At 40.3% G+C, this 25,931-nt stretch overlaps 1 protein-coding gene across 4 annotated transcripts in view; it reads left to right on the forward strand.

Moving 5' to 3' along the window:
• Positions 1-25,931, forward strand: part of SNX25 (sorting nexin 25) — a 125,312-nt gene that overhangs the window by 91,196 nt on the left and 8,185 nt on the right. For 3 of the 4 annotated variants that reach the window (XM_028099828.2, XM_028099830.2, XM_028099831.2), the window contains 8 exons: positions 3,052-3,183; positions 5,769-6,041; positions 8,896-9,060; positions 12,301-12,432; positions 14,636-14,776; positions 18,172-18,285; positions 22,926-23,090; positions 25,416-25,533. In XM_028099828.2, the coding sequence (XP_027955629.1) occupies positions 3,052-3,183; positions 5,769-6,041; positions 8,896-9,060; positions 12,301-12,432; positions 14,636-14,776; positions 18,172-18,285; positions 22,926-23,090; positions 25,416-25,533 (1,240 nt within the window). The remainder of the gene's footprint in view (positions 1-3,051; positions 3,184-5,768; positions 6,042-8,895; positions 9,061-12,300; positions 12,433-14,635; positions 14,777-18,171; positions 18,286-22,925; positions 23,091-25,415; positions 25,534-25,931) is intronic. The other variant, XM_028099829.2, reaches the window with a different exon arrangement.

The raw sequence follows: 25,931 nt of genomic DNA on the forward strand, positions 1-25,931 counted from the left end.
TGGTGACCATTAAATAATGCACATAATGGGATATGTACACCACATGGTATATGAGTACTCACTAAATATTATTACTGGCATTGATTATTATGGGAGTATGTTTAGTGATGATATAGATGTAAGAAAAATCCAATTGTAATCTCTCCTTTTAGGATAAAAACACCATTCCCAAGATCCTAATTCTACGTATTCTCATTAGTATGCTGGAGGTAGTCTCGGGAGTATATTGTGGCTGTTTGTAACTAGAGAATCCTGGTCCTGGGTCACTCTTGGTAACATGTTGGGTACATTAGGAGCATATTTATTCCTCTAAAGCCCTGAGGTACTTCTGAGTGCTTTTCCTGGAGAAAAATTAATTAGCTGGGTAAGAGGTAGTAACCCACACAAAACACAGAACCAAGTTTGCAAAATATGCATGATGAAACCAGATCAAGTTGGACTGGGAGAGACTGAAAAAGCGTAAATAAAAATTCCTGAAGAGGAATAGGGAATAATCTGCCTTCCTGCCTGAAATGCTACATGGCCTTTCATACATGTAATGTCTACTAGGACAGTATTTTGTCTCCTACGTAGAGACCATTGACTGTGGTAGCATCCCTCCCAGAATTACCAGGGGTCTTAGGACAAAAAAAAAAGGGCTGAACTAACAAATAAATTAAGAGCACAATGTTTGCTGTATGGAAGCCCTTAGTGAATGTTAATTATATCATCTATAGTTTAAAAAAATGATTTTAGTAGTGGTGTCAAGTTTGACCTACCCACCCTTCTCTTTGTACTTTTACACAAAAATCTCAGAATTACTGAAATTAGTTAATCTCAAATGAATTGAGATTGAGTTAATCTCAAATGAATACATTTGACTGTGAAGTATACGATCTACTCATCCTGTTCACCCTGACCCACACTGTTAGTGTAGGTGTTACACAGTGAGATGCTCTTCTGTCTTTCAAGAGGAGAGAAAGAAAACAAATGGAGCAGAGAATTTGGTTAATCCATCAGCCAAAGTAAGAGATATATCAGATGTTTAACTATTCTTGAGATATATTTGCTATCATTTATTTATATATATTTGTACTTTCAGAACTGAGCGTAGACTAGTCATAAGATACAATAACATTTTTATTTTTGTTTTTTTAATTTATTTTTATTTTTTAAGATTTTATTTATTTATTTGAGAGAGAGAGAATGAGAGATAGAGAGCACGAGAAGGAAGAGGGTCAGAGGGAGAAGCAGACTCCCTGCTGAGCAGGGAGCCCGATGTGGGACTCGATCCCGGGACTCCAGGATCATGACCTGAGCCGAAGGCAGTCGTTTAACCAACTGAGCCACCCAGGCGCCCGATACAATAAAAATCTAAAAATGGCTAATATTTTAGAAGATGTTTTGAACTTGGTTTTGCAAATATGGCTTTGTATCTAACTTAGAATTCATTTTGATCCAAGGAAAATTTATACTGGGAAGCCTTCCTTAGATTTCGTTGAATGCTCTTTCTGCTTGGCTTCTTCCTATATGAGAAATCGGTAACTCTCTGAGTGATCTGTTATCCCTAGCCAAAGTTGATATGGGTTCCTAGAAACCTCTGTGTATCATGTACAGTTAGAGTTTGTGCTTCAAAATGCTTTACTGGTAGGGTTTACATAAATACATGCTGTGATCTTCCAAAGTTAGTAAACTAACTAAATACTAATTATCTGAAACATTTATGGACTCTAATTGTTAGTGATCTGTAGCAGGGGATGGCTGTCTTCTTTAATTAGTCACCAGAAGTTGTTAGAAAAATGCCTGAGCCTTTCTGTTCACAAAACCTCTTGAGGGTTCGCTGTCAGCAGAAGAGTTGAATCTGTATTGATCATGTGCCCTTGATTGTAGAAAGATCTTACTGATAACATTTCCAAAAAAATTCCAATTGCCACAATTTAAATTTTAAGAATCTTAAAACATAAGTTTTTCTTTTATTGCATTTGAGTTATACTTACATGTCTTTTTTTTTTTTTTTTTTTTAAGCCTAACTAAGAGCTAAGGATATGGGGCTTCAGTTCCTTCTAAATTAATTTGAGGCATTTCTCGTAACGAATTGAGTTATGAATAATTACAAAGGTGATCTGCTTTCTCCTATTGTGGCAACCTATGCTCAAGATTGTGCACGCTGTGTCTCCAGATGTGGTTTTTCTTTTTCTGTAAGCATGTAAAATGGTAAACAAAGGAGTAATTTTGGTACATGCATACAGTGTAATATTAAGAACCAATTAAAATGATGCTTACAAAAGATTTTTAAAATAAATCTGAACGAGGCTGACAGATTAGCTAATAGTACTGTGTTGATGTTTATTTCCTTATTTTGATTATTATACGTTGTTTACATAAGAAAATATTCTTGTCTTTAGGAATGCGGGCTTTATCCAATGGTAAAAGGCTGATCTTGTCTACAGCTTACTATTTTTTTTTTAGTATGGTTGTGGGGTGGTGGTATGCACGTATGTGTGTGTATGTGTGTGTGCATGTGTAGCAGGGAGAGAATGTGATTTTAAAAGGTGGTAAAATTTGGGGAATCAGGGTAATAAGTAAAGTTATTTGTGAAAAAAATAAATGATACTGTAAACGAACAAGATATAAAATCATTTTCCTCAGCTGTATAAAGATCGGATGGAAGGCAAAAATGCCAAATTATTAGATTCTAGCCTCCTGGGTTTTTTTAGACATTTCTTTTCAATTTTTCTGTTATGAGCATCTGTTACTTTTAGCAGTATATCCCACAGGGCAAGGATTTTTGTCTGTTTCATTTCCTAGAAATGTGCCTGATACAGAGTAAATGCCAAATAGATCTTTTGCTGAATGTGTGGATGATTAATTTGAAAATTGGTATTTATTGAATATGTACATTTTGAATCTTTAATAAACTTTTTCCATTTAAAATTTAGGAAGTGGAGAGATACCATATTATACTGACTATGACCTTAAAAAATGAGGTTCCCCTCCCCGATTTAGAGACTAATCCATTGGAAGTTAAAGTAAACTGATAATAAAAACTTTTTTCTTGAATTCCCTTAATAGATTCTTCAGTTTGAAGATATCTTGGCTAGTACTTTCTACCGAGAGCACTTTCGAATATACATGGAAAGGATGGACAAGAGAGCTCTGATTAGTTTTTGGGAGTCTGTGGAGTATTTAAAGAGTGCAAACAAGGTAGTATATATAGCATCAAAGGAATATTAATCACTAGCTGATGAAAACGTGCATGTTACATGCTGTGTCTGTGTTTCTCAATGAAGCTGTAAGATAAGTATACATTAAAAGACTCTTTAAAACCAAACGTAATAATGGAATTATGTTCTAGCCCCTAACAGTAAATGAAATTAGATTTTATTTTACAAAAAAGGTGCTTTTGAATGTGTAGTCAAGGGAAAAAGTGGCTTATAAATGTACCAAAATATTGAATTTATTTTCAGGCAATTATTTTTTTAACACATTATAAAAAGACATATATATATTCACATTGCTGTTATAATGAATTGATCTTGTCATCTGTACCTCCATCTCATAATCTTGTTATTTTAATGTCATCATGTGCATATTTTACACAACTGTTCTTTTAGTTCATTTAAAATATGATTGAATTAATGGGGCTTAGGTGGTCCAGTTGGTTTAGTGGCTGACTCTTGGTTTTAGCTCAGGTCATGATCTCAGGGTCCTGGGATCAAGCCCCACGCTGGGCTCTGCGCTCAGTGGGGAGTCTGCTTGTGGATTCTCTCTCTCAAATAAATAAGTAAGTAAATAAATAAATCTTTTAAAAAATAAATAAAATATGATTGAATTACAAAACACAAAAGAACATTTTTCGTTATAGATGCCTCTTACAATGAAAACCCCAGCAGTAAGCATTGTGTTTTGCACTCGACAAGGTCTCAGTACATTTAAGGATTAAAGACTGTGAAATATGTATGTTTATATGTGTCTATAAATATACATATTTGTATATTTATGTATAACATATACATATATTTTGAGAGGCTTATTAAAATAAGCACAAAGGTACATTAAATTACTATTTGCACTTTATATGAGTGTTGGCAAAACTGAATACCAACTTAAAATACATCATAAATCACAAACTACCTTGTTTTTTGTTTTTGTAAAAGATTTTTATTTATTTGAGAGAGAGAGGGAGAGAGAGAGAACATGAGTGGGGAGAGGGGCAGAGGCCGAGGGAGAAGCAGACTTCCTGCTGAGCAGGGACCCTTATATGGGGCTCCATTCTGGGACTCTGGGTTTATGACCTGAGCTGAAGGCAGATGCTTAACGCACTGAGCCACCCAGGTGCCCCACAAATTACATTGGTTAAGGAATTAAATTCACTCTCATAGTATTTTTAAATCTTCTTAGAAGATTTTGCTTTTCATTGCTTTTTATTGTTAATTTGTAAGCCACAAATTACCTCATTTTATCAAATACTGTTTTTGCCTACTTTATTATATATTCTATTTACTAGACTTGATTCCAAATGACTTTTGGCTGCTCTCAAAGGAATGTTGCAAACAGCAATCTAAAGAACTTTTCTAAACTACTGAAAACAGTTTGAAAGATTTCAGTGGAATAGGAGCATATAGCTTTGTCAAATGCAACACTAGCTATTTTGACCTGGCAACACTGATTTGGATGTAAAAGTCCTGGAATGTTTGTTGAATTCACAGTCTTCATTTGTTAAGTTGTTTGTCTTCATTTTTTATTTTTTATTTTTTTTTAAAGATTTTATTTATTTAATTGACAGAGAGAGAGACAGAGAGAGAGGGAACACAAGCAGGGGGAGTGGGAGAGGGAGAAGCAGGCTTCCTGCCGAGCAGGGAGCCCAATGCGGGGCTCGATCCCAGGACCCTGGGATCAAGACCTGAGCCGAAGGCAGTCGCTTAACCAACTGAGCCAGCCAGGCGCCCCCTGTCTTCATTTTTAAAAAAAAGATTTTATTTATTTTTTTTAGAGAGAGAGTGTGAGCAGGGGGAGGAGCAGAGGGGGAGGGAGAGGGAGATAATCTCCAGCAGACTCTGTACTGAGCGGCAGAGCCCTAAGACCCAGAGATCATGATCTGAGCTGAAACCAAGGGTTGACGCTCAGCCACCCAGGCGCCCCTGTCTTCATTTTTCACTCCTGTTGAAGACTTTGTATAACATTCCTGGAGTTAATGAAATGTGTCTAGAGGAAATATAAATATTATGTTAACCAGAAGAGATACTTGAATTTGCGAAGTAGGCTGGCTATGACCTAAGTGTAACGTTTAAGACTAAGCCATCTAATATAAGCTTGATTATAATGCAATAAATCATCATTCTGAAAGAACATTTTTCTTGTTTTCTTAAATTATACAATACTGACTTTTTTTTTTGAGTGAGAAATGGCACTTCCAATGATTTATATTAGATTTTAAAAAGCCAAATTGAATTTAGCTGATATTTGAGCTGTGGAATTCAGATTTACGAGAAGGAGTCCATTGCAAGAAGAGAACTGTTGTCATTTTTCTCCTTCCAGCATTTCAAAGAAATTACATTTGTTAACTATTCAACTGAAGTGTTCATTTGAAGGAGCCAGTTGTCTTTTGAGGGTCTGACTCTTACCCCTTGGTTCTGAATGTGCACACGAAAGCCAGAGACCCCCACTGGTACCAGTGTGCATTCCACGTCTTCCTTCCAGCTTTGAAATGTAGAGAATTCTGAAGATAATCCTTTTTGTCAGAGATGAAATTTCTTACCTTTCTTGTTCTTCATCCTTCTGTTTTTCAGAATGAAATCCCTCAATTAGTTGGCGAAATTTACCAGAATTTCTTTGTGGAAAGCAAAGAAATACCTGTGGAAAAATCACTTTATAAAGAAATCCAGCAGTGTCTTGTAGGAAATAAAGGTATTGAAGTGTTCTGCAAAATCCAGGGAGATGTTTATGAGACCCTAAAGGATAGGTATTACCCGTCATTTATTGTCAGTGACCTATATGAGAAACTGATGGTAAAAGAGGACGAGAAACATGCCTCACAGTTGATTTCCAGCAAGGATGAACTGGTGAGTCACCTTTCACTTTCTCCTCCCTTCTCAGTGGTTAAGCTTCGAATATGATCGGGTGGGCTCATACTGTATAAGCCGAATTTGGTGCGCCCCTTCACCTTTTAATGTACAGGACTGTAAGTGGAGCTCACACACGCCTCCCCTTGTTCTTATAAACAGCTGACTACCACCACCTGCTGTTGAGTCAGAGACCTCACTGCCCCCTCCCTACCTGAGACATACCCCGAAAACGTGAAGGCAGAAAGCCTGTGGGTGGGACATTTGTGGCTTAGGCCAGGTAAGAGAATCCACAGAACTTAGTGCGGCCTGGGAATAGTCAAAGGATGGGGAAATGAGGAGAGAAAGAGAATGTGGGAGGAGTTACAGGAAATATTTTGGAGTTTAAAAAATCAGATGTAAGTAAGATGTTCCAAAGAAAACCTTGCTCAGCCACACCTGAAGTCTGATTTTCTTAAGTGTACTGTCATTTAATGGGAGAACCCCAGTTGCCACCTGTCATTTACTATCAATGATTTACGTGAGTTTTAAGATTTATGAAGATGCAAAGAAAAACAAAATGTTTTAAGTCACCCTACATGGAAAGATGATAATTTATCTTGGGTTTTTTTCTGCCCAGTGATATCTCAAGCCCTGAGGAATCAAGTGCTTGCTCTTGATGGTATTTGAAGTCAGTATCTGAACTGTTGTTAAATTCATTCCTTCAGAGTTTTTTTTTTTAAAGATTTTATTTATTTATTTGAGAGAGAAAGAATGAGAGATAGAGAGCACGAGAGGGAAGAGGGTCAGAGGGAGAAGCAGACTCGCCACTGAGCAGGGAGCTCGATGTGGGACTCGATCCCGGGACTCCAGGATCATGACCTGAGCCGAAGGCAGTCGCTTAACCAACTGAGACACCCAGGCACCCATTCCTTCAAAGTTTTTAAAAGATTTGTTACTTACTTCTTTATATTTTCAGTGTATAACACCACCGAACTGATCCAAAAATCATTACTCATTGCTCATGAGTAAAACCTATCTTATTTTTTAAGATAGGTCAGTTTGTTTAATTTTTTAATTACTTATCTATTTATTTATCTATTTATTTACTTAGTTATTGGTCAGTTTGTTTTAACTGTGTTATCTCTCCCTCAAAAGTTAAAATGGTTAATTTGCAAATGCCTTAAAAGAGGTTATTCAAATTGATTAAAAATGTCAATACCCAACAGATAAATTGAATAAGGTCTTGAACTGACAGTTGATCTGTAAGGTAAACAAACATGAAAAATTGTCCAACTTCACCTGGGACTCGAGAGTAATATGTATCACTGAACTTTTGAAAGCTCTTACTCTTTTGTAACAATAATCCTGCTTCTAGAAATTTATCTTAAGACAATAACTAAAGGGTAGAGAAGTTTATGTATCATGGAGTTTGTTTTAGTACATTTGGGATAGCAAACCAGCAGAATCAACCCAGAGCACGAGCAGCAGTAGGAGTATGTCTCAGTGTACTATCAATTGCTAGGATACTATACAGCCATAAAAATTAAAAGTTTGAAGTCTGTAATTAATACCCTCAAAATAAGCAGCATTGTAAATTATATGGAAAAGACAGAATACATGTATGTCTGTGTATACAAGGTGTAGAATTATGTCATATGTACACTCATGGACAAGGATTTGAAAGACCGGACAAAAATAAAAACAGCTTTTTTTTCTAGGATTATTAATACTTTATTTTTGTTTGAAAAAATGACTGTTACAATTACTAAAAATTGGAAGAAAAAATTCTGTTAGAACATTAAGGAGTATAAACAAAGCAGAAGACTGTTCTCAGCCATTCTTTCCAGTGCCCCGCACAAATCTGTTTTATATGCCATCTGTTGGTAATCTATCCAGATTTTTCAAAGTTACACAGTTCTTTATGAATCTTAAGTCACTTTGAAATGCTAACCATTTTACTTGTAAAATGACCTACCTGTTGATTTGTAAAATACATCTTCAAGAGAAGGGCTGAACAAAGGGTATACCAAAAATACTTTCACTAATAGGAATTTGGAAATTTTATTTTAAAGGGACACGCATGAGTTTTCTGTAATATTCTTTGGAGCCTGAAAGGAAGCCAAATGTGTCTCAGTGTCTTTGTCCAACATTAGGCAGAGATCATTCGGGTTGAGCTGGGTGCAGAACTCAGTTGCCTTCCCTTGTTCCAAGCAGATTCCCTTGGGTGTACCATTTGGAAGATAATGGTATGGAATCCACCCCACGACCTCATCTCCACCCACTTTTTTGGGCTATTAAGTGTCTTTTCTCACTGCAATCCTGAACACCAGTTACTTTGGTTCCAAATAATTTTTACTTGTTACATTGCTGAGGCAAAGTAGCCTGCTCCTGGGTTGTTACCACAGAGTCTTTCCTTAGTGGAATCTAGTCCTTGGGCACAGTGTAATGATAGAGAGCCTATACACTAGGTAATAATGGCTGACCAGTCCAGCATCAGAAGATAGTGTGGTTCTCCCATCCAAGTACTAACCAGGCCCGACCCAATACCGGCCACCCCTGTCTTAATCAGTGGTGGAAGAACGGTCTCAGAACTGTTTGTGTCAATTGGCCATTTAAGTTTAATAGTAAAAGACTGGTTAATGATAACAATGCATCGTAAAACCTTCAGAAGGAAAGGAGAATGTTTTGTGGACCATTTGTTTTTGTGTGTGTGTGACAGTTTTAAGTTATTAGTTTTTTAAATCAGTACTTTTTAATGGAAACAACTTGACCAAAAATCTGTCACAGAATTTTGAGACCCATTAAAACAAAAGTTTAATGAGAAAAAAAAAAAGGAAGAAGATAGTGTGGTTCATGTGACTTTCTCCCCCAGGGCCCGGGAGTCGAGGCTGGTGAGGAAGCTGTAGATGAAGGCACCAGCCGGATTAATGAACAAGCCAGCTTTGCTGTAAACAAACTACGAGAACTAAATGAGAAACTTGAATATAAAAGGCAAGCTCTAAGTTCTATTCAAAATGCACCAAAACCTGACAAGAAGGTAACTCTTTTGCTTTTAAGGTTATCTTTGAAAGTTTCCATTTTTCCAATTTGATAAATAGTTTTCAGTTTATGTTGCAAAGCATCACAGTTTCCTTAAAAAGAATTTTAACCTTAAGTTCCATTGTTACATTTTTGCTTCTAGTATAGAATGAGAAAAGCACTTGATTTTAGTCTTCCATGGTCTGGGGTTCTCCCCCAGTCATCAGCAGTGAGTAGCTCCGAGTTCTCTCACCTGGCTCGCCTACAGCAGCTTTGCAGAACAGAGCAAAACATTTCTTTGTGCCAGACTCATTTCTGGAAGTAAATTAAATCCACGAGGACAATCTTTTTAATTTCATTTTTCTTTCAAATGCTGTGAGTCACAGTTTAGAGAACCTCACAAAATTACGCAAGAAGTAGATTGTTTTGCTAAAAGCCAACAGAATTGGAAAGTTTAAAAAGGTAAACAGCATCTCCCTAAGTGGCATTTTGTGAACCCAAGCAGTGGTGTGGCTTTTTGCTTTGTGGTTATGCCTCTTCAGAGTCCAACAGGGAGGCGTTTCTAATATAACCTTGGTCGATGCTCTTCGGTCTGCCAAATTGATCTCCTCTGGCAATTTCTGAGTGCGTGTTCAGCAACATAAGTGATGAGTAAATGCATGATGCTGTGCCAGTCCCTGTGGGGAATCAGTGATATACAGAGCCTGACATGTGCCCTTTGGGAGCAAACATGGTGATGGTGGGACTAAAACATACCCACATGAAAATGAAGCAGATAGTCTCAGGCCTGACTGATGATAAAATGCAGGAGGAGGTTTAGGCTGGGAGTGCTTCTGTAGGCTTTTTGAGCAAGGAAAGAGTCCTTGTAGCCTTCATGTTCAGGAGAGTTTCGGAGCAAAACTTCCGCCTTCAAACCACAGAATTATATATCCTTATAGGTTTTCTTATGAAAGAGATCCATAGCCTTTTTTTTTAAAAAAATAAAATTACTTATTTTTAAAAAATTATTGCAAAATATACATAAAATTTATTACTACTTCAACCATTTTAGGTGTACAGGTCAGTGTCTGTGCATTCACACTGTTATGCAACCATCACTACCATCCATCTGCAGGACTCATTTCATATGCCAAAACTGAAACCCTGTACCCATTAAATAATACTTACCATTCCCTGCTCCCCATTCCCTAGCAACCACCATTCTACTTTCTATCTCTTACAGATTTAGCTACTCTGAAATACATTGTGAGTGGAATCATACAGTATTCATTCTTTTGTGACTGGCTTATTTCACTTAGCATAATGTCTTCAAGGTTCATTCATATTATACTGTGTGTCAGAACTTCCTTCCTTTTTAAGGCTGAGTAATTTTCCATTGTGTGTGTGTGTGTGTGTGTGTGTGTGTGTGTGTGTGTATAGCATTTTGTTTATCCATTCACCCATCAGTGGACATTTGGTTTGCTTCCATCTTTTGAATATTGTGAATAATGCTGCCATGGACATGGGTGTACAAATATCTTTTCAAGATCTTGCTTTCAGCTCTTTTGAGCATGTACCCAGGTGTGGAATTGCTGTTTTTAATTCTTGGAGGAACCTCCATACTATTTTCCATAATGGCGGCACCGTTTTATACCTTCTCACCAACAGTGCATGTAGTTTCTAATTTCTGTAGATCTCACCAATAACTGTTTTTCAGTTTTTTGATAGTAACCATCCTAATGGGTGTGAGGTGGTTTGGATTTGCATCTCACTAATGATTAGTTATGTTGAGTATCTTTTCATGTACTCTTTGGCCATTTATATATATTTTTTTGAGAAATGTCTATTCAAGTCCTTTGCGCATTTTTGAACCAGACTGTTTGGTTTTTGTTTTTAAGTTTTAAGAGTTCTCTATATATTTTGGATGTTAATATCCTATCAGATATGTGATTTGCAAATATTTTCTCCAATTCTGTGGGTTGCCTTTTTACTGTGCCGATAGTATTCTTTGCACAAAAGTTAAAAATTTTTTTTCTTATGTTAATCACCATACATTACATCATTAGTTTTTGACGTAGTGTTCCATGATTCATTGTTTGCATATAACACCCAGTGCTCCATGCAGAACGTGCCCTCTTTAATACCCATCACCAGGCTAACCCATCCCCCCACCCCCTCCCCTCTAGAACCTTCAGTTTGTTTCTCAGAGTCCATAGTCTCTCATGGATCGTCTCCCCCTCCGATTCCCCCCCTTCATTTTTCCCTTCCTGCTATCTTCTTCTTCTTCTTCCTTTTTTTTTTTTTAACATATAATGTATTATTTGCTTCAGAAGTACAGATCTGTGATTCAACGGAAAAGTGTAAAATTTTTATGAAGTCTAGTTTTCCCATATTTTCTTTTGCTGCCTGAACCTTTGGTGTCATAGCCAACAAGTCTTGCTAGTCCAGTGTTATGAAGCTTTTCCCCTATGTTTTCTTCTAATAATTTATAGTTTTAGCTCCTATGTTTAGGTCTTTTATCCATTTTGAGTTAATTGTTATATAGGATATTAGGTAAGGGTCCAACTTCATTATTTAGCATGTGGGTATCCAGTTTTCTCAGCACTATTTGTTGAGGAAATTGTTCTTTTCCCATTGAGTGGTGTTGGCACCCCAGTCAAAATTCTTTGACCATATGTACAAACGTTTATTTCTTGGCTGTCTGTTCTAGTGCAATGGTCTACATGTCTGTCTTTATGTCGGTACCATACATTTTGATTGGTATAGCTTTGTAGTAAGTACTGAAATCAGAAAGTGTGAATCCTCCAACTTTGTTCTTTTTCAAGATTACTTTGGCTATTCAGTCTCCCTTCAGATTCCATATGAATTTTACAATGGATTTTTCTATTTTTGCAAAATACATTGGAATTTTTATAGGTATTGTGTTCAATCTGTAGATTGCTTTCGGTAGCACTGACATCTTAGCAATGTTTAGTCTTCTAATCCATGAACATTGGAGATCATTCCATATATTTATGTCTTCTTTAATTTCTTTCATCAGTGTTTTATAGTTTTCTTTGTAGAAGTCTTTCACTTCCTTATTTAATTCCTAAGTATTTTTTTTTTATTTTTATGCTATTGTAAATGGAATTGTTTTCTTAATTTCCTTTTTGGATTGTCCATTGTTAGTGTAAAGAAATGCAGCTGATTTTTGCCTGTTGATTTTATATCCTACTACTTTGCTGAATTGTGCAGCATTTCAAGTGGTTTTATAACTCTCATGATGTTTTCCCTTTGGCAGATTGTTTTCAAGTTGAAGGAGGAGATAATTCTAATGGAGAAAGAACGCACAGACCTACAGCTGCACATGGCAAGAACAGATTGGTGGTGTGAGAACCTCGGAATGTGGAAAGCCTCCATCACCAGTGGAGAGGTAGGTCTGACCCCTTTTCCTCCCAGTTTATTTTAAGAGTATGACTTTATATGAGAAGACTTTGTCCTAGAGAATTAAGTTTGAGGGTAGAAAGCCTATGTTTGTTCGTGTAGACTGCATTTGTCCTTCCTTCTCCACTGTTTTCACTCTGTCTCACCCATGACTGCGAGCTGTAGGGGGGCTGCCTGGTATAGACCTGATCTCACTCCACTGCAGGTTGTCCTTATTCACTGGCCTTATAAGCAACTTTCAGATAAGGATACTTAATGTCTCCGAATTGCCATTTTATTTTTTCATTGAGGACTGAAATAAAATGGAAGGCATTATTTGAAATTTGGTGGTGACAAATTAAAAATTTAAGTGTTTTTCTTTTTTTTAAATTTTTTAAAAAAATTTAAGTGTTTCTGATGGCTCCATTCTGCTGACTTCACTTACTTAAATCTCAGTTGCTGTAAATCTTCAATAATGAATATTTTTTCCTTTGAATTAGAAAATATTTTGCTGTTCTTTGAGGGATACGGGTAACAATTTTCAGAATATGCTGTATCCCTTTTGTCTTTGAAAATAATTTCTTTTCAAAGAGAGATGCATATGGGCATTTACATTGTTAATGTTGACAACTTCTTCATTCCCACCTGCCCTACTATCAGTCCTGTGGAAGTCTGGAGATAAAGGTCAGGTCCACATAGATAACGAGATCATGAGTAACATAGTGTTAATGTTCACACTCTTACTGTGGTGTGGGGCGGGCTTGAAATTCACAATCTTAAGTTCTCCTCTAGATTACATAGCAGACAAAGCGTGTTCTCCAAGAGCTACTGTGAAAGCACACACATTATGTGAATGCTTAACCAAGTGCTTCACCAGGTCTGTGGTACCTGGTAGCACTCCCATTAAGGTAAGCTGTAGGAGTTTGCTGTGGCACCTTGGTCACGGAAAAGATAGTGGACATGGACACTGAGGAGTCCCCTGACCACCAGAGTTCACAAGGCAGTCCCATGGGGAATGTGTGGAAGATGTGTCTGCCTCATGCCAGATTCTCCTGAGTTCTGATCCGGGCTGACTCCCTTACTAGACATGTGATCCTACGATAACCCGGGGACCCTGTGTGTGCCCTCACCTCCTGCATCCTCACAGTGGAATAATGGTCCTACCTCACGGGGCCCCGTGCATGCTCTGGGAGTCTTGTGTCTCTTTCCTTTGCCTTTCTTATTGACTCTTTGTCTCTAATTCGATTTGTGATACTAATTCAAGCTTAAATTCAGTGTTTTTTTGTTTTTTCTCTTAATCTATTTATGTTAAGTATAACAATGGCCTGTCTGAATTGTGATATTTTATGTATCTGTGTCTGTGTTAAGGAGTTATCTAAGTCAGGAGGTAGAGGAAATTATGTGTTTCAATGTAAAATTTCATAAAAATTGAAATCCTGGTTTGTTGAATCCAGAAATTAACCCGGGGAAGTCTTTATCCTTTCCTGAGACAGGTTTTGGCATATCTTGCACTTGTTTGCTTGCTGTTCATTTGTTTTTTCAAAGGAACACGCTTAAGATGTTAAGTTTGCTATATTAGTTTTCTTTTGATGAGTAACAGATTACCACAAATTTCATGGCTTAAAACAACACCCATTTATTAGCTCACAATTCTGTAGGTTGAAAGTCCAACCCTGCATGACTCTCTCATTCTCTACTCATTGTGTCATAAGGCTGAAATCAACGTACTGGCCAGACTGAGTTCTTGTCTGGAGACTGGGGAAGAAATCCTCTTCCAGGCTCATTCAGGTTGTCGGCAGAACTCAGTTCCATGTGGTTGTTTACCTGTCTCTGCTCTCTTGCCATCAGTCGAAGCACCGCCACACACCCCTCCCCCACCCCACGCGCCCCTCTCCTTCATGCTAGCACCACGTGTGCAATCTTTCTTGCACTTCCAGGCTTCCCCACGTCCTCTCCTGCCACCAGCCCGAGGAATCTCTCTGCTCTTAAAGGGCTTGTGTGATTAGGTTAGGCACACCCAGGTAATCCCCTGTGTTAAGGTCAGTGGTTAAATGTAACGTAACCTAATTGCAGGAATAGATTCTATGGTATTCCCAGTCTCAGGGATGACGCAGGGCATGTACACTAGGGAGTGGGAGATCTTGGGGGGTATTTAAAAATCGTGCCTACCATATCTGCTCAGCACCCTTTTTGTTGCGTTTGTTTTTCCCAAGGTTACAGAAGAGAATGGTGAGCAAATGCCCTGCTACTTTGTCATGGTAAGCTTACAAGAAGTTGGAGGACTTGAAACTAAGAACTGGACCGTCCCCAGAAGGCTCAGTGAGTTCCAGAATTTACACCGGAAACTTAGTGAGGTATGAATACTCATGAACACAAGGTGTAGAATTACTAAGCAAGAAGATGTGTAAGAGCTCATTTCAATTTTCTACATATAAGGAAACTAATTAACCTTTCTCCTTTGCTGTGGATACTGGCAAAGTGGCATTTTCAGCCTGACATTTGGAAATTAACCCATAGACAAACCATTTAGTGTAAATCCTTCAGGACAAAGCATTGTCTGATCTCCATTGAGCCTCATAGAACCCCAGAGCTGAAAGAGGGCTAGGGATCATCTAGGGCCACTGGTTTTTGAAGCTACCAGTTGTGACCTTTTAGTGGGAAGCGAAATCAATGAATGTTTGCAGCAACAGGAAGACCATAGAACATACTGGATTTCGGCACAAAGAGTAAGGGTCATAATGTGTCGTGGTTGAGAGCACAGACTCGGGAGCCAGACTGCTTGAGTTTGGATCCTAGCTGTCTTGTTTAGTAGCCATATGACCTGGGACTTGTCACTGTCCTCTTTGTCTCTCTTCTTCTTCATCAATAAAATAGAAATATTGACAGTGCCTGTATCTCCTATCTCACAGAGTTGTTGTGAGAATTAAGGGAATAAATGCATACAAAGCATTGAGAAGAAGGTGTGGTACATAATAAACACTACCATGTTGGTGGTGGTAGTAGTAGCAATGAGCATTGTTTCCTAGAACCCCTTAGTTTTATAGGTGGGTTCTATTTTATATGTGGATACGCACGTATGCATGTGTGGATTGCAACACAGCATGGATTTCCTACTGTAAGTTTTAGTTAAAAATGTCAGAAAGCTTCTAATCTAGGTCAGTTCTTTTATTTTAAGAGGAGAGGAGCTGACCCCAGAGAGTTTGATCGATTTATCACGGGGCGTGTTCCTCATGGCCCAACCTGGATTGGCGTCCGGGCCATTTTATTTTCCATTCCTTATTCTCCCATCTTTCTCAGGAACTGTGTCCTCTCTAGCTCTCCTCCTTCTAGAGATGACGGCCCTCCTCCCTGGCAACTGAGACTCTCTTTGGTCACTTCTCTTGTTTCTGTTTATTGTTGTCTGGCTCAAAATGAACTGATGCTGGTAAAATCCTGCGGTCACCTATCAGACTGCTCTTCTGCCAGTGAAATGTGTCTGTTTCCTTTAACATTTTCTCCTAAGGGGATTTTTTTAAAATCCCTTTAATCACCAGCTTATGAATTCTATACCTTCGTCAAGTGATTTTAAAAGGATAGTGGGGGCACCTGGGGGGCTCAGTCGTCGGGCGTCTGCCTTCGGCTTGGGTCGTGGTCCCAGGTCCTGGGATCGGGCCCCGCGTCGGGCTCCCTACTCGGCGGGGAGCCTGCCTCTCCCCCTGCCTCCCCCCCTGCCTCTCCCCTGGCCCCCCCCCGCCTGCCGCTCTGCCTCCCCCCCTGCCTCCCCCCCTGCCTCCCCCCCTGCCCCCCTCACCTGCCGTTCTGCCTACTTGTGCTCTCTCTCTCTGCCAAGTAAGTAAATAAAATCTTTAAAAGGGTGGTGGCCCAAACCAAGTACCCTACTCCAGTACTTCTCAAAGGGACTGTGGTCACCCTGGCAGCGTGGAAAGCAAAATCTCTCTCTTAACAGAAGATGACATTTTCCCCAAAATGTGTGAGTAAAATGGACACTACGGAAAAGTGTGTCATTTGCCCTGTGACAAACCATTGTGAAGCCGAAGTTTAGTGTCCGTCCAGTTGCTGATAAAAACGGAAGGAGAAAAAGGAATTTAGAGGAGATTTTGAAATAAAATGTATGTGGAAAATGTTCTTTGAAAATAAAAAAGCAAGTAGACTGAAGCCTTAGAGGAAGTAAACCTTACAAAATTCCATGTCTGTCTCATTTTTCCTTATCTGTAGCTGACCCTTGGGGTTCTTTTCTTACCCTTAGAATTTACTCTCCTGTGACTTTTCGTTTTTGGGTGTAAACCCTTCCTGTTGACAGCTGGGACAGGAAGCACCTCTTCAGGTCCCTGGTGAATTTTACTCTTCCCTTCTGACTCTCACTGCCTGTTTTATTTCTTGAAAATTATACCCCGAATTTGAGCCCTGATTTATATGTCTCCTTGGGCACATGCCATTGTACCCCTGGTTCTTCAGTGGGCTGTGTGGGAAGGGCTAGTTTCTCCTTACCCAGCACCCAAAGCACCTGCATACACTTATTACAAGTGACTTAGCCCATGCCCCCTCATGCTGTGGCCAGGCCAGCAGGCACTCCCGTGACCCTCCTGTGCACGGAGGGTGACACCAGCAGTTAGAGTGGTCACATAACAATTTTTGTATTGTTATGTTAATCACCGTACATTACATCATTAGTTTTGGATGTAGTGTTCCATGATTCATTGTTTGTGCATAACACCCAGTGCTCCATGCAGAACATGCCCTCTTTAATACCCATCACCAGGCTAACCTATCCCCCCACCCCCCTCCCCTCTAGAACCCTCAGTTTGTTTTGCAGAGTCCATCGTCTCTCATGGTTGGTCTCTCCCTCTGATTTCCCCCCCTTCATCCTTCCCCTCCTGCTATCTTCTTCTTCTTTTTTTCCTTAACATATATTGCATTATTTGTTTCAGAAGTACAGATCCGTGATTCAACAGTCTTGTACAATTCACAGCGCTCACCATAGCACATACCCTCCCCAATGTCTATCACCCAGCCACCCCATCCCTCCCACCCCCCACCACTCCAGCAACACTCACTTTGTTTCCTGAGATTAAGAATTCCTCATATCAGTGAGGTCACATGATACATGTCTTTCTCTGTTAATCCTGATCTTTAATTGTCTCATATGTGAAAGAGGAATGATAACAATTGCCAACTCTTCGAGCTGTTATTTCATGTGCCGAGCTTCTAGCAGTGTCTGGCAGAACGTAGGACTCAATCCACAAAGGATCTGTTATTATTTATTAATATATTATTATTAATGTACTTCCGTTGTGCAGTTTGCCACTGAAGGGCAGTAATAGAGCGACAAGCTAAGTTACTCCTTCTTTCCATTGTTTTATCAACGGGGATAACTTTTTCACAGAGGTGTTGTAAACAAAGCACATTCTAATAGGAAGATTTTCTTCCTGTGAGCCAGGTATCCACACCTAGAGCCTTGTGCTTTGCGCGTGTTGTGCGAACCCACCTGATCAGCCTGGCCTCTGCATTGCCCAGCTCTCAGGCATTCAGGGTCCTAGGGATGAGCTTTAGCTTTTTTCATCAAATGTCCCCTTCCTCTCAATTCCGTGAGCCTGATTAGAACAGGCAGGTTTTCAAGGTATTAAACCTCAGAGGAACAAGTACAGGAGGAAGATACTTGGTTTGTTCTAATTATAATTCTAAACTTTTTTTTTTAACATGAAAATATGATATGATTAGAAATGCTAACATTTAATGTTTTCCTCCACAGTGTTTCCCTTCTTTAAAAAAAGTCCAATTGCCTTCTCTTAGCAAGCTGCCTTTCAAATCTATAGATCACAAGTTCATGGAAAAGTCAAAGACTCAATTAAATAAGTTTTTACAGGTAAGCAATTGAAAACTTTTTGGATACGAGAAGAAAAATTAGTTATTTGGAGTTAAACTGTCATCATACTAAGAGCTTGCTTGTTTGCTTCCTTGTCTTAAAGGTCATGCCAGGTCCTCAAAATGTCTTTGGTTTGTTGGTTTGTTTGTTTATAATTAAAGTATACTATACACACAAAAAATATAAAATATAACAAATATAAAATATGTACAATACAGATACCATGTGTGCAGCTTTGTCCTTTTCCACACACTCAGGCCACCCTGTAAATAGCACCGAGGCCAGTACGCTCCGGCTTCTTCCCCATCACAGCCCCTGGCCCAGGGTGGTCACGATCCTGACTGACAACTAGCCACACAGATACAGTTGTTTCTGAACGTCCTATAAATGGAATCATGCAGTGTGGACTCCTTTGTGTCTGACCTCTTTCACTCAACAGCTGTGTCCAGGGGATCCACCCACAGTGCTGTTCTAGTTGCAGATCATTTGTTGTCACTACCACATAGGTATTTGATTGTGAGAATACACTACGGTCTATTCATCCCATTGTTGATGAGCATTTGGGCCATTTCCAGTGGAGGCTATCATGAAGAAGGTTCTGTAAACTTGTAGTACTTGACTTGTGGTGAATCTGTGTTACGTCTGGGTTTCTTCGTTTGTCCGAGTGGTTGTGGCAGTTTTTACAGTCACCACAGTGTGTTGGGTTCTGATGGCCCCCCCACACCTCCTCTTCTCTGCCTGTTTCTCTTTAGCCCCTATCGGGTGTGTGCTGGGGTCTCCCCGTGGCTTCAGTTTGCATTTCCCTGACGGCAAATGGAATGGAGCACTTCATTATTGGCCACTGGGATAGTTTCTCTGGGGAAGTGTCTGGTCAAGTTGAGTCTGCTCTTCCGTCGTGTCGCCCATCTTTTCCACACCGCTTTGTGGGAGTTCTGCATGGGATTTGGATGTGAGTCTCTTGTCAGACCATTTATGTTGCAGATATCTTCTCCCTTTCTGTGGAGGGCCTTTTCACTCTTAGTGATTTCTTTTCATGAACAGAAGTTCTCAATTTTAATTTAGTCCAGTATATCAATTTTGTCTTTTATGGTTATGCCTCTGTGCCTGTTAAGAAATCTTTGCCTCCCCCAGCGTCCTAAAGCTGCTCTTCTAATTTCCTCTAAATGCTTTATTGTTTGTCTTCCGTCCATTTTTAGAGAATAAGGCCAAACATACCCTATCCTTGATAGCAACCACTATTTATTTTTCCTTAGCTGGGCCCTCTGTATTCAGGGGATAGTTAAGTTACTCAAACCACGTACCCTTGTAGTTTTTGGAGGCATGGAACTTTGCCTCATGAAACACTCTTTGCCTATGTAGTGGTAGCTAGAAGGCCTGGGATTTTAAATGATGGATGTTGCCAAATTCTTAGTGAAGGCTTTATTAACACATAGTTGTTCACGCAGAAGTACGGGTCATTGTTAAAACAGATTTGTTTAAGTCAGAGTTGCTTTGAAAGTGTTAGTCTCTTTTTTCCACCTATTCCTCTCCCCCCCCATATATATATGTTTGTATGTCTATATGTATCCTAAAGCTTTTCTAAGGTGCAAATTATTTTATTTCCTGAGGGAAACTTTTATTTTATAATATAATAATACATAAATTTGTGTGTATATGTAATATATAGTGTAATATAATGTAAATTTCCCTCAGGAAATAAAGCAATTTATACCTTGAAAAACTCTGAATTTAATTATGGCAGAACTGGATTAGAGAATCGTCAATGTTTAAATGCTCTTACAAGAGAATTTGAAACTGAAATACTACCATTTTGTTGCTGATTCAAAATGTCTAGGAAATAATTAAACCCACTCCAACACAGTACCTGCTTAAATCATCTGGATGAACTAAACATCTCATTTGTGAAACAGATGTGTATTGCTCAAAATCCAGGATTTTTAAGCTTCAGGTGTGTAGCTTTGGAACTCTCCAGCCAACTCTCTTGTTTCCTTCCAGTCCTCTGCTGGGGGCGGTGGGGGGGGGTTCTCTGTTTATTTGACCTTTCCTGTTGCCACAGATACCACACTCTGGGCCTGCGCTTTTGGGGGCGCAGAGAGGGCGCACATGTGCCTTTATTGGATTGTTGGTCATGGAAGTGGGTTAGTGAATTCTGTTGTGCCGAGAGAAATCGCACTCTGAGACCCTGCCGATAGGTCATGTGGACATAGCCGAGAGCAAGAATAATCTGCAGCTAAGCCAGATGAAACAGTGTGTCTAGTGACCTTTTGTCTTTTTAGTCAAGAGGATTTTAAGTCAGGAAGTAATGATTTGGATTATTTTTCATTTCCTCAAGGATTGTTTGATAAAGCCATAACCATTGAATGTAGTTAGATAGGTTATACAGCATACTGTTGTTTGAAAGTATTATCCCACCAACCGCAAACAGGAAAAAGGTGCAGAATGCTTAGTCTTTTATTGGGTCCACAGGACCTTCCAGAAAAAGGGATTCCACTGAGTGTATGTTTACTTGAATGTTTATTTATGACAAATGGTTCCCTAGTGAAGCATACTAATTGTACAGATATTTAATAATCTAGCTACTCATTCCTAGCCATACTGTTGCTTATGTCTTTCTTCATTCCTGCTTACCACCTTCCCCATTCCTGCTCCTATACTTACACCACTTACCCCAGCCATTCCCCTCCAGTGGCGCTCTGTCCTGCTTCTGGGTACGCATGTGCTGTGTACTCTTCTTGGAATGCCTTACCCCTTTCTCCATCAACCCCTGAATAGTCATCTGAGATCTTTACTAGAATAGAATAACATGCTGTAAGTGTTTGGAGGGAAGGAGTTGGGAATGGGATGCCATCCCCAGAGAGCTTAAAAATGATAAAAACCCCAATTATATCTTGCCCCACAGACAGCTGTGAGAATTTCTAACTTACCGTATGTACTTAATTTGATTATTTTCCTTCATAATAGAATATAATTTAGGCCAAAGTCTTATTACCCTTAATGATCACTTTATTTATGTTGATTGTAATAAGTTTGAGACTTATCATTAGTTATCATTTCCTACTGTTTTATAAAATAATGCTGGTGTATAGATTAGCTAAAGGAAATGAAGTTGGGAGGATATCTGCTGCCTTCCAGTCCATCTGTATGTAGGACTGAATGGCCGATACTCTGCAAAAGGAATAAAGGCCTATTTATGGGGCTCCGGGGCTGGGGAAGGCAGTAGTGACATCAGCTCCCCATCCCCCTTAATCTCCTTCCCTCCATCTGAGGCAGAACTTGCCCATTTCCAGTCCGGTCTTCTGCAGGACAGAGGAAGCTAACAACCACCGGAATGTTGGTCATCCCCTTTGGAGCCCTTGTCCCCAGTGTGCCAGTATTGGATGTTCTCACAGGTGCTTATTCTAGGGAAGGTCATAGAGTTCATTGGATTTCAGCCTTCGCCTGAACAGATGTAATGTGACTGTCCTGGACCAAGTCCTCTGAGACTAGATCTTAACCTCTTCTGCCACCCCAGGCTCTGACATGAGAAGCACTATGTGCTCCCAGTGTCCCTCTCCCCCAGGGGATTACATCATCAATGGGGCACTGTTTCCCACTGGTCTCCTTACTCCTAAACGCTGCATCTTTTTTTGTTTGTTTGTTTCAAGGCTTTATTTAAATTCCAGTAGGTAACATACGGTGTTACCTTAGTTTCTGGTGGACAGTGTAGTGATCCAACACTTCCATACAACACCCGGTGCTCATCACGACAGGTGCCCTCCTCAATCCCCAACACCTCTGTCACCCATCCCCCAGCCCCCTCCCCCCTGGTCACCATAAGTTCTTTAGACTTAAGAGTCAGTTTTTTGGTTTGCCTCTCTCTCCTTTTTCTCCCTTTGCTCATTTGTTTTGTTTCTTAAGTTCCACATATGAGTGAAATCCTATTAAACCCTGTATCTTTTAATGCTAGACATTTAGACATTCTTGTGGTCATGTTGTTAATCTTACTGTCCTATCAGTAGCACTTGCTTGGACATAAACTTAATTTATGTTCTTCTTTCCTGTCTTCGGAGGCCAGATAAGTACCTAAAGAACTTGAGGACATTTCCAGTTCAAGGGCTCATAAAAACGGTTCTGTAATTATGTAAGCAAGCTTGGAAGGTGGGAGCATGGGGAGAAAACTCCTGCCTGGTGTAGACAGTGCCATGTGACAGCTCAAAGTGCCTTTTTTCAGCTGATGTACAAAGTCTGAACACAGCCATAAAAGGGTGGTTGAGTGGTCTCCTTGTGCAGTGTGCAAATGTGTAAGTTGTTCCAGTACCACTGGATGGAGGTGAAGTTGACATTCCAAGGCAGTGGTCCCTGGATCTGTAGGCCATGTGCAAAGCCGTTGAGCTGAGCAGCTGTCCACATAGCTTCTCCCACAAGCAGGATGCCTAGGGTGCTCCAGTTAACCTGCAGGGGGTTGCTTGCGATTAAAATCATTGGAATTCCTCTGGTGTGTTCTGTTTCAGGGGGAGAGGAAAATGGTTTTGGGTTCAGAATTATGAAAATAAATCCCCAACACAGTCCTTTGCACCTTGCTTGCCCCTATTTGTGGTGGTTTCCATCAGCACAGACTTATTCATAACTCCGTAAGAGTAAGCACCCTCTTTCCTTCCCAGAATCTGCTGTCAGATGAAAGACTGTGTCAGAGTGAAGCACTTTATGCCTTTTTGAGCCCTTCTCCTGACTACCTCAAGGTTATTGATGTGCAGGGGAAAAAATCCACTTTTTCATTATCCTCATTTTTGGAAAGACTTCCTCGAGACTTCTTCTCCCATCAAGAGGTGAGCTGTTGAAAGGTCATGCCATTTTTGCAACAGATTTAGGGGAATGTCTTTTTGAAGGTTTCTTGAAGTTCCAGATATTTGTTGAAAGCATGCTACTTGTAGGAGGGGAAGTGAATACATCCATCTTCAGCTGTTATCACTGTCATATTTTTGGGACACCTGCTTGTGCTCCCCTACAAGCCACTTGCAAGAGTTAAGATACAGAAAAAAGTAATAACAAGGTCGGTAAGTGAAATGTGGGTGGGAAGTTATCTGGGAGCCCCAGTAAAAGTGGTGGACAGGCAGTGCCCCGCGATGGGGCGGTCATCATTAGGGGGAGCTGGAGCTCACTTTGAAGATTGGGATGGGAGGGACAGTCAGTAGGTCATTGGACTGGAGAGGAGAGTTTCAGGAATGGGCTAATGGAAGGTTAGGCAAAGAAGGGAAGTGGGGAACGAGGTCATGCCAGGCTGAGGAGCTCAGCATTTATTCTCAGGAAGTAGAAGGTCATGGGATATTCTGAAGCAAGACGAATCTAGGAGCGACATTTATGGGTAAAGATGCAAATAGAGATTGCAGACATTGTGATTTCGTATTCTGGACCTCAGGCCTTCCTACAGAGTGAGAAGCCCCTTCTTTGGCTCTTCCGCAAATTGCACAAGACTATCTCTGAAAATGGGCGTCTCCTTATGGAGATGTTCACTGCCTCCTTGGCGTTCATTGTTAAAGGCCCCTTGCTCTTCAGCAGGATCGGTTGAAGGAATTTGGACAGAAGGAGCTGATGATGAAAAGGGGCATGCTACTTCACTGCATCCTGAGCTGGGAGAAATCTGTGCACAGCACAGAGCACGTCCATGCCAGTGCTCGGGGCTCTTTGTAAGCCTGCTTCCCCCACAAGGGTCTCTCCCACCTCTGCCCCGCAGGCCTGTATTTGAAATGTCTGGCCATATTCAGTTAGCTTGCCTTCATGACCTCTCATTTATCCTTGAACCTCTGGGAGTTTACGTTATGGTTTGGCCACTCTATGAGATCATTCTCTGAAGGTGAGTGCCGGTGGCCAGACCCAGTGGCTTCCTGTCCTTGTTCACCTCTGTCCACCTCTTTTGCAGCATCTGATGTTGCTGTGAGGTTTCGGGAAATCCTACCTCTGTGACTTCTCAGCCCTTTCCTCTGCTCATCCAGTCCCCCACAGTGCTGTCATTACCCTATGCTTGGGCCGCGACCTCAGCTTTTGCCTCTCTGCCCACATAGAAGGAGCCTGCTCGGCTGTCCTTCCGCTGCCTCTGTTTGGGCCTCTGACAGCGCTTCACTCTGCTTGCGGAAACAGCCATGCGCCTGTTCGTCAGCCTCCCCAGATCGCTGTGGGCCACTGAAAGTCTGGATCCACATCACACCAGTTTGCACTAGCCTGGTGCCTGGCATAGAATGAGTTTTGAACTGAAACTTGCTGATACGCTGATCAGGAAGTGAGAGGAGCTGAAGTACAGAATCAAAGCTTGAGTCAGAGCTTTAACATAATGACGTTATTTTGAAATATACATGTTTTTAAAAAAACAGTGAATTTTATTTATTTTATTTATTTGAGAGAGAGAGAGAGTGAGAGTGAGAGAGCACAAGCAGGATGAGGGGCAGAGGGAGAAGCAGACTCCCTGCTCAGGGAGCCTGACGTGGGGCTCGATCCCAGGACTCCAGGATCATGACCTGAGCCGAAGGCAGACGCTTAACCGACTGAGCCACCCAGGGGGTCCCAAAAAACAGTGAATTTAAAATCATTTAAGTTAAGAAAACCTTACTTGGGGCACCTGGGTGGCTCAGTAGGTTAAGCATCTGACTCGATTTCAGCTCAGGTCGTGATCTCAGGGTTGTGAGATCGAGCCCTGTGTTGGGCTCCAAGCTCAGAGGGGAGTCATCTTGGGGATGCTTTCTCTCCCTCGCCCTCTCTCTGTCTGCCTGTCTCCCATGCACTTGGGTGTTCGCACTGGCTTTCTCTCTCAAATAAATCTTAAAAAAAAAAGTTAAAAAGCCTTACCTTTAAAATTCACGATGGCTAGAAAACTATTCTGTTATCTACTAATTTACTCCTTATTAATACAGTGATAGAGGTTTTTCACAATTATTTTAAACCTTGAATAAGGCTTTAACATCAAGCTTTTTCCCTGAGGTTAGACACACATTTTGCCCTCTGTTGAGAATGCATAGATCTCTGCATGCAGGAAAGTTGAAAGAGTATTTAAGGTTGAAATGTGAGCACATAGTTTGGAATTTACACTTGAAAGAAAAGAACAACTCTACCAACTTTCTTGGATAAGTGATCTGCTTCCTTTGACCTTTCTGTACCCCCAGGAGGAGACAGAAGAGGACAGTGACCTGTCAGATTATGGTGATGATGTGGATGGGAGGAAAGACGCCTTGGCCGAACCGTGTTTCATGCTGATTGGGGAGATCTTTGAACTTCGAGGAAGTAAGCTTCTTTGTTATTATTTAATGGTAATTGCTGTTAAGTGGTTACACACACACACATACACTCATAATATCCCTTTATTCCTGAATCAGATGTGTATTTATGTCCATTCACTCAACAGCAAATACTTTTAAAAGCCAACCAGACACCATAGTAGAATCTGAGGCCACGACCTTAAGACAGATAATTATCTCTGGGTCCTGAGTTACCCTATACCATGTTCCTCTGAATACAGATAGAATGCTTTGAATTTCTTTTATGTGATTTAGCATAGCCTCATTGCTTTATCACCAAAAGGAAAACAAAAAATAATTTTGCATAGCCAAGGAAGGAGCCATGTTGTTCAGGGTGAGGTTTTGTTGCTGTTAGGGTGTACTATGGTCAGGGACACGGGCAAG

This window comes from Eumetopias jubatus, unplaced genomic scaffold (assembly GCF_037043125.1).
Source record: "Eumetopias jubatus isolate StellerSeaLion01/CBP00866 unplaced genomic scaffold, mEumJub1_p1.0 scaffold_2, whole genome shotgun sequence".
NCBI lineage: Eukaryota > Metazoa > Chordata > Mammalia > Carnivora > Otariidae > Eumetopias > Eumetopias jubatus.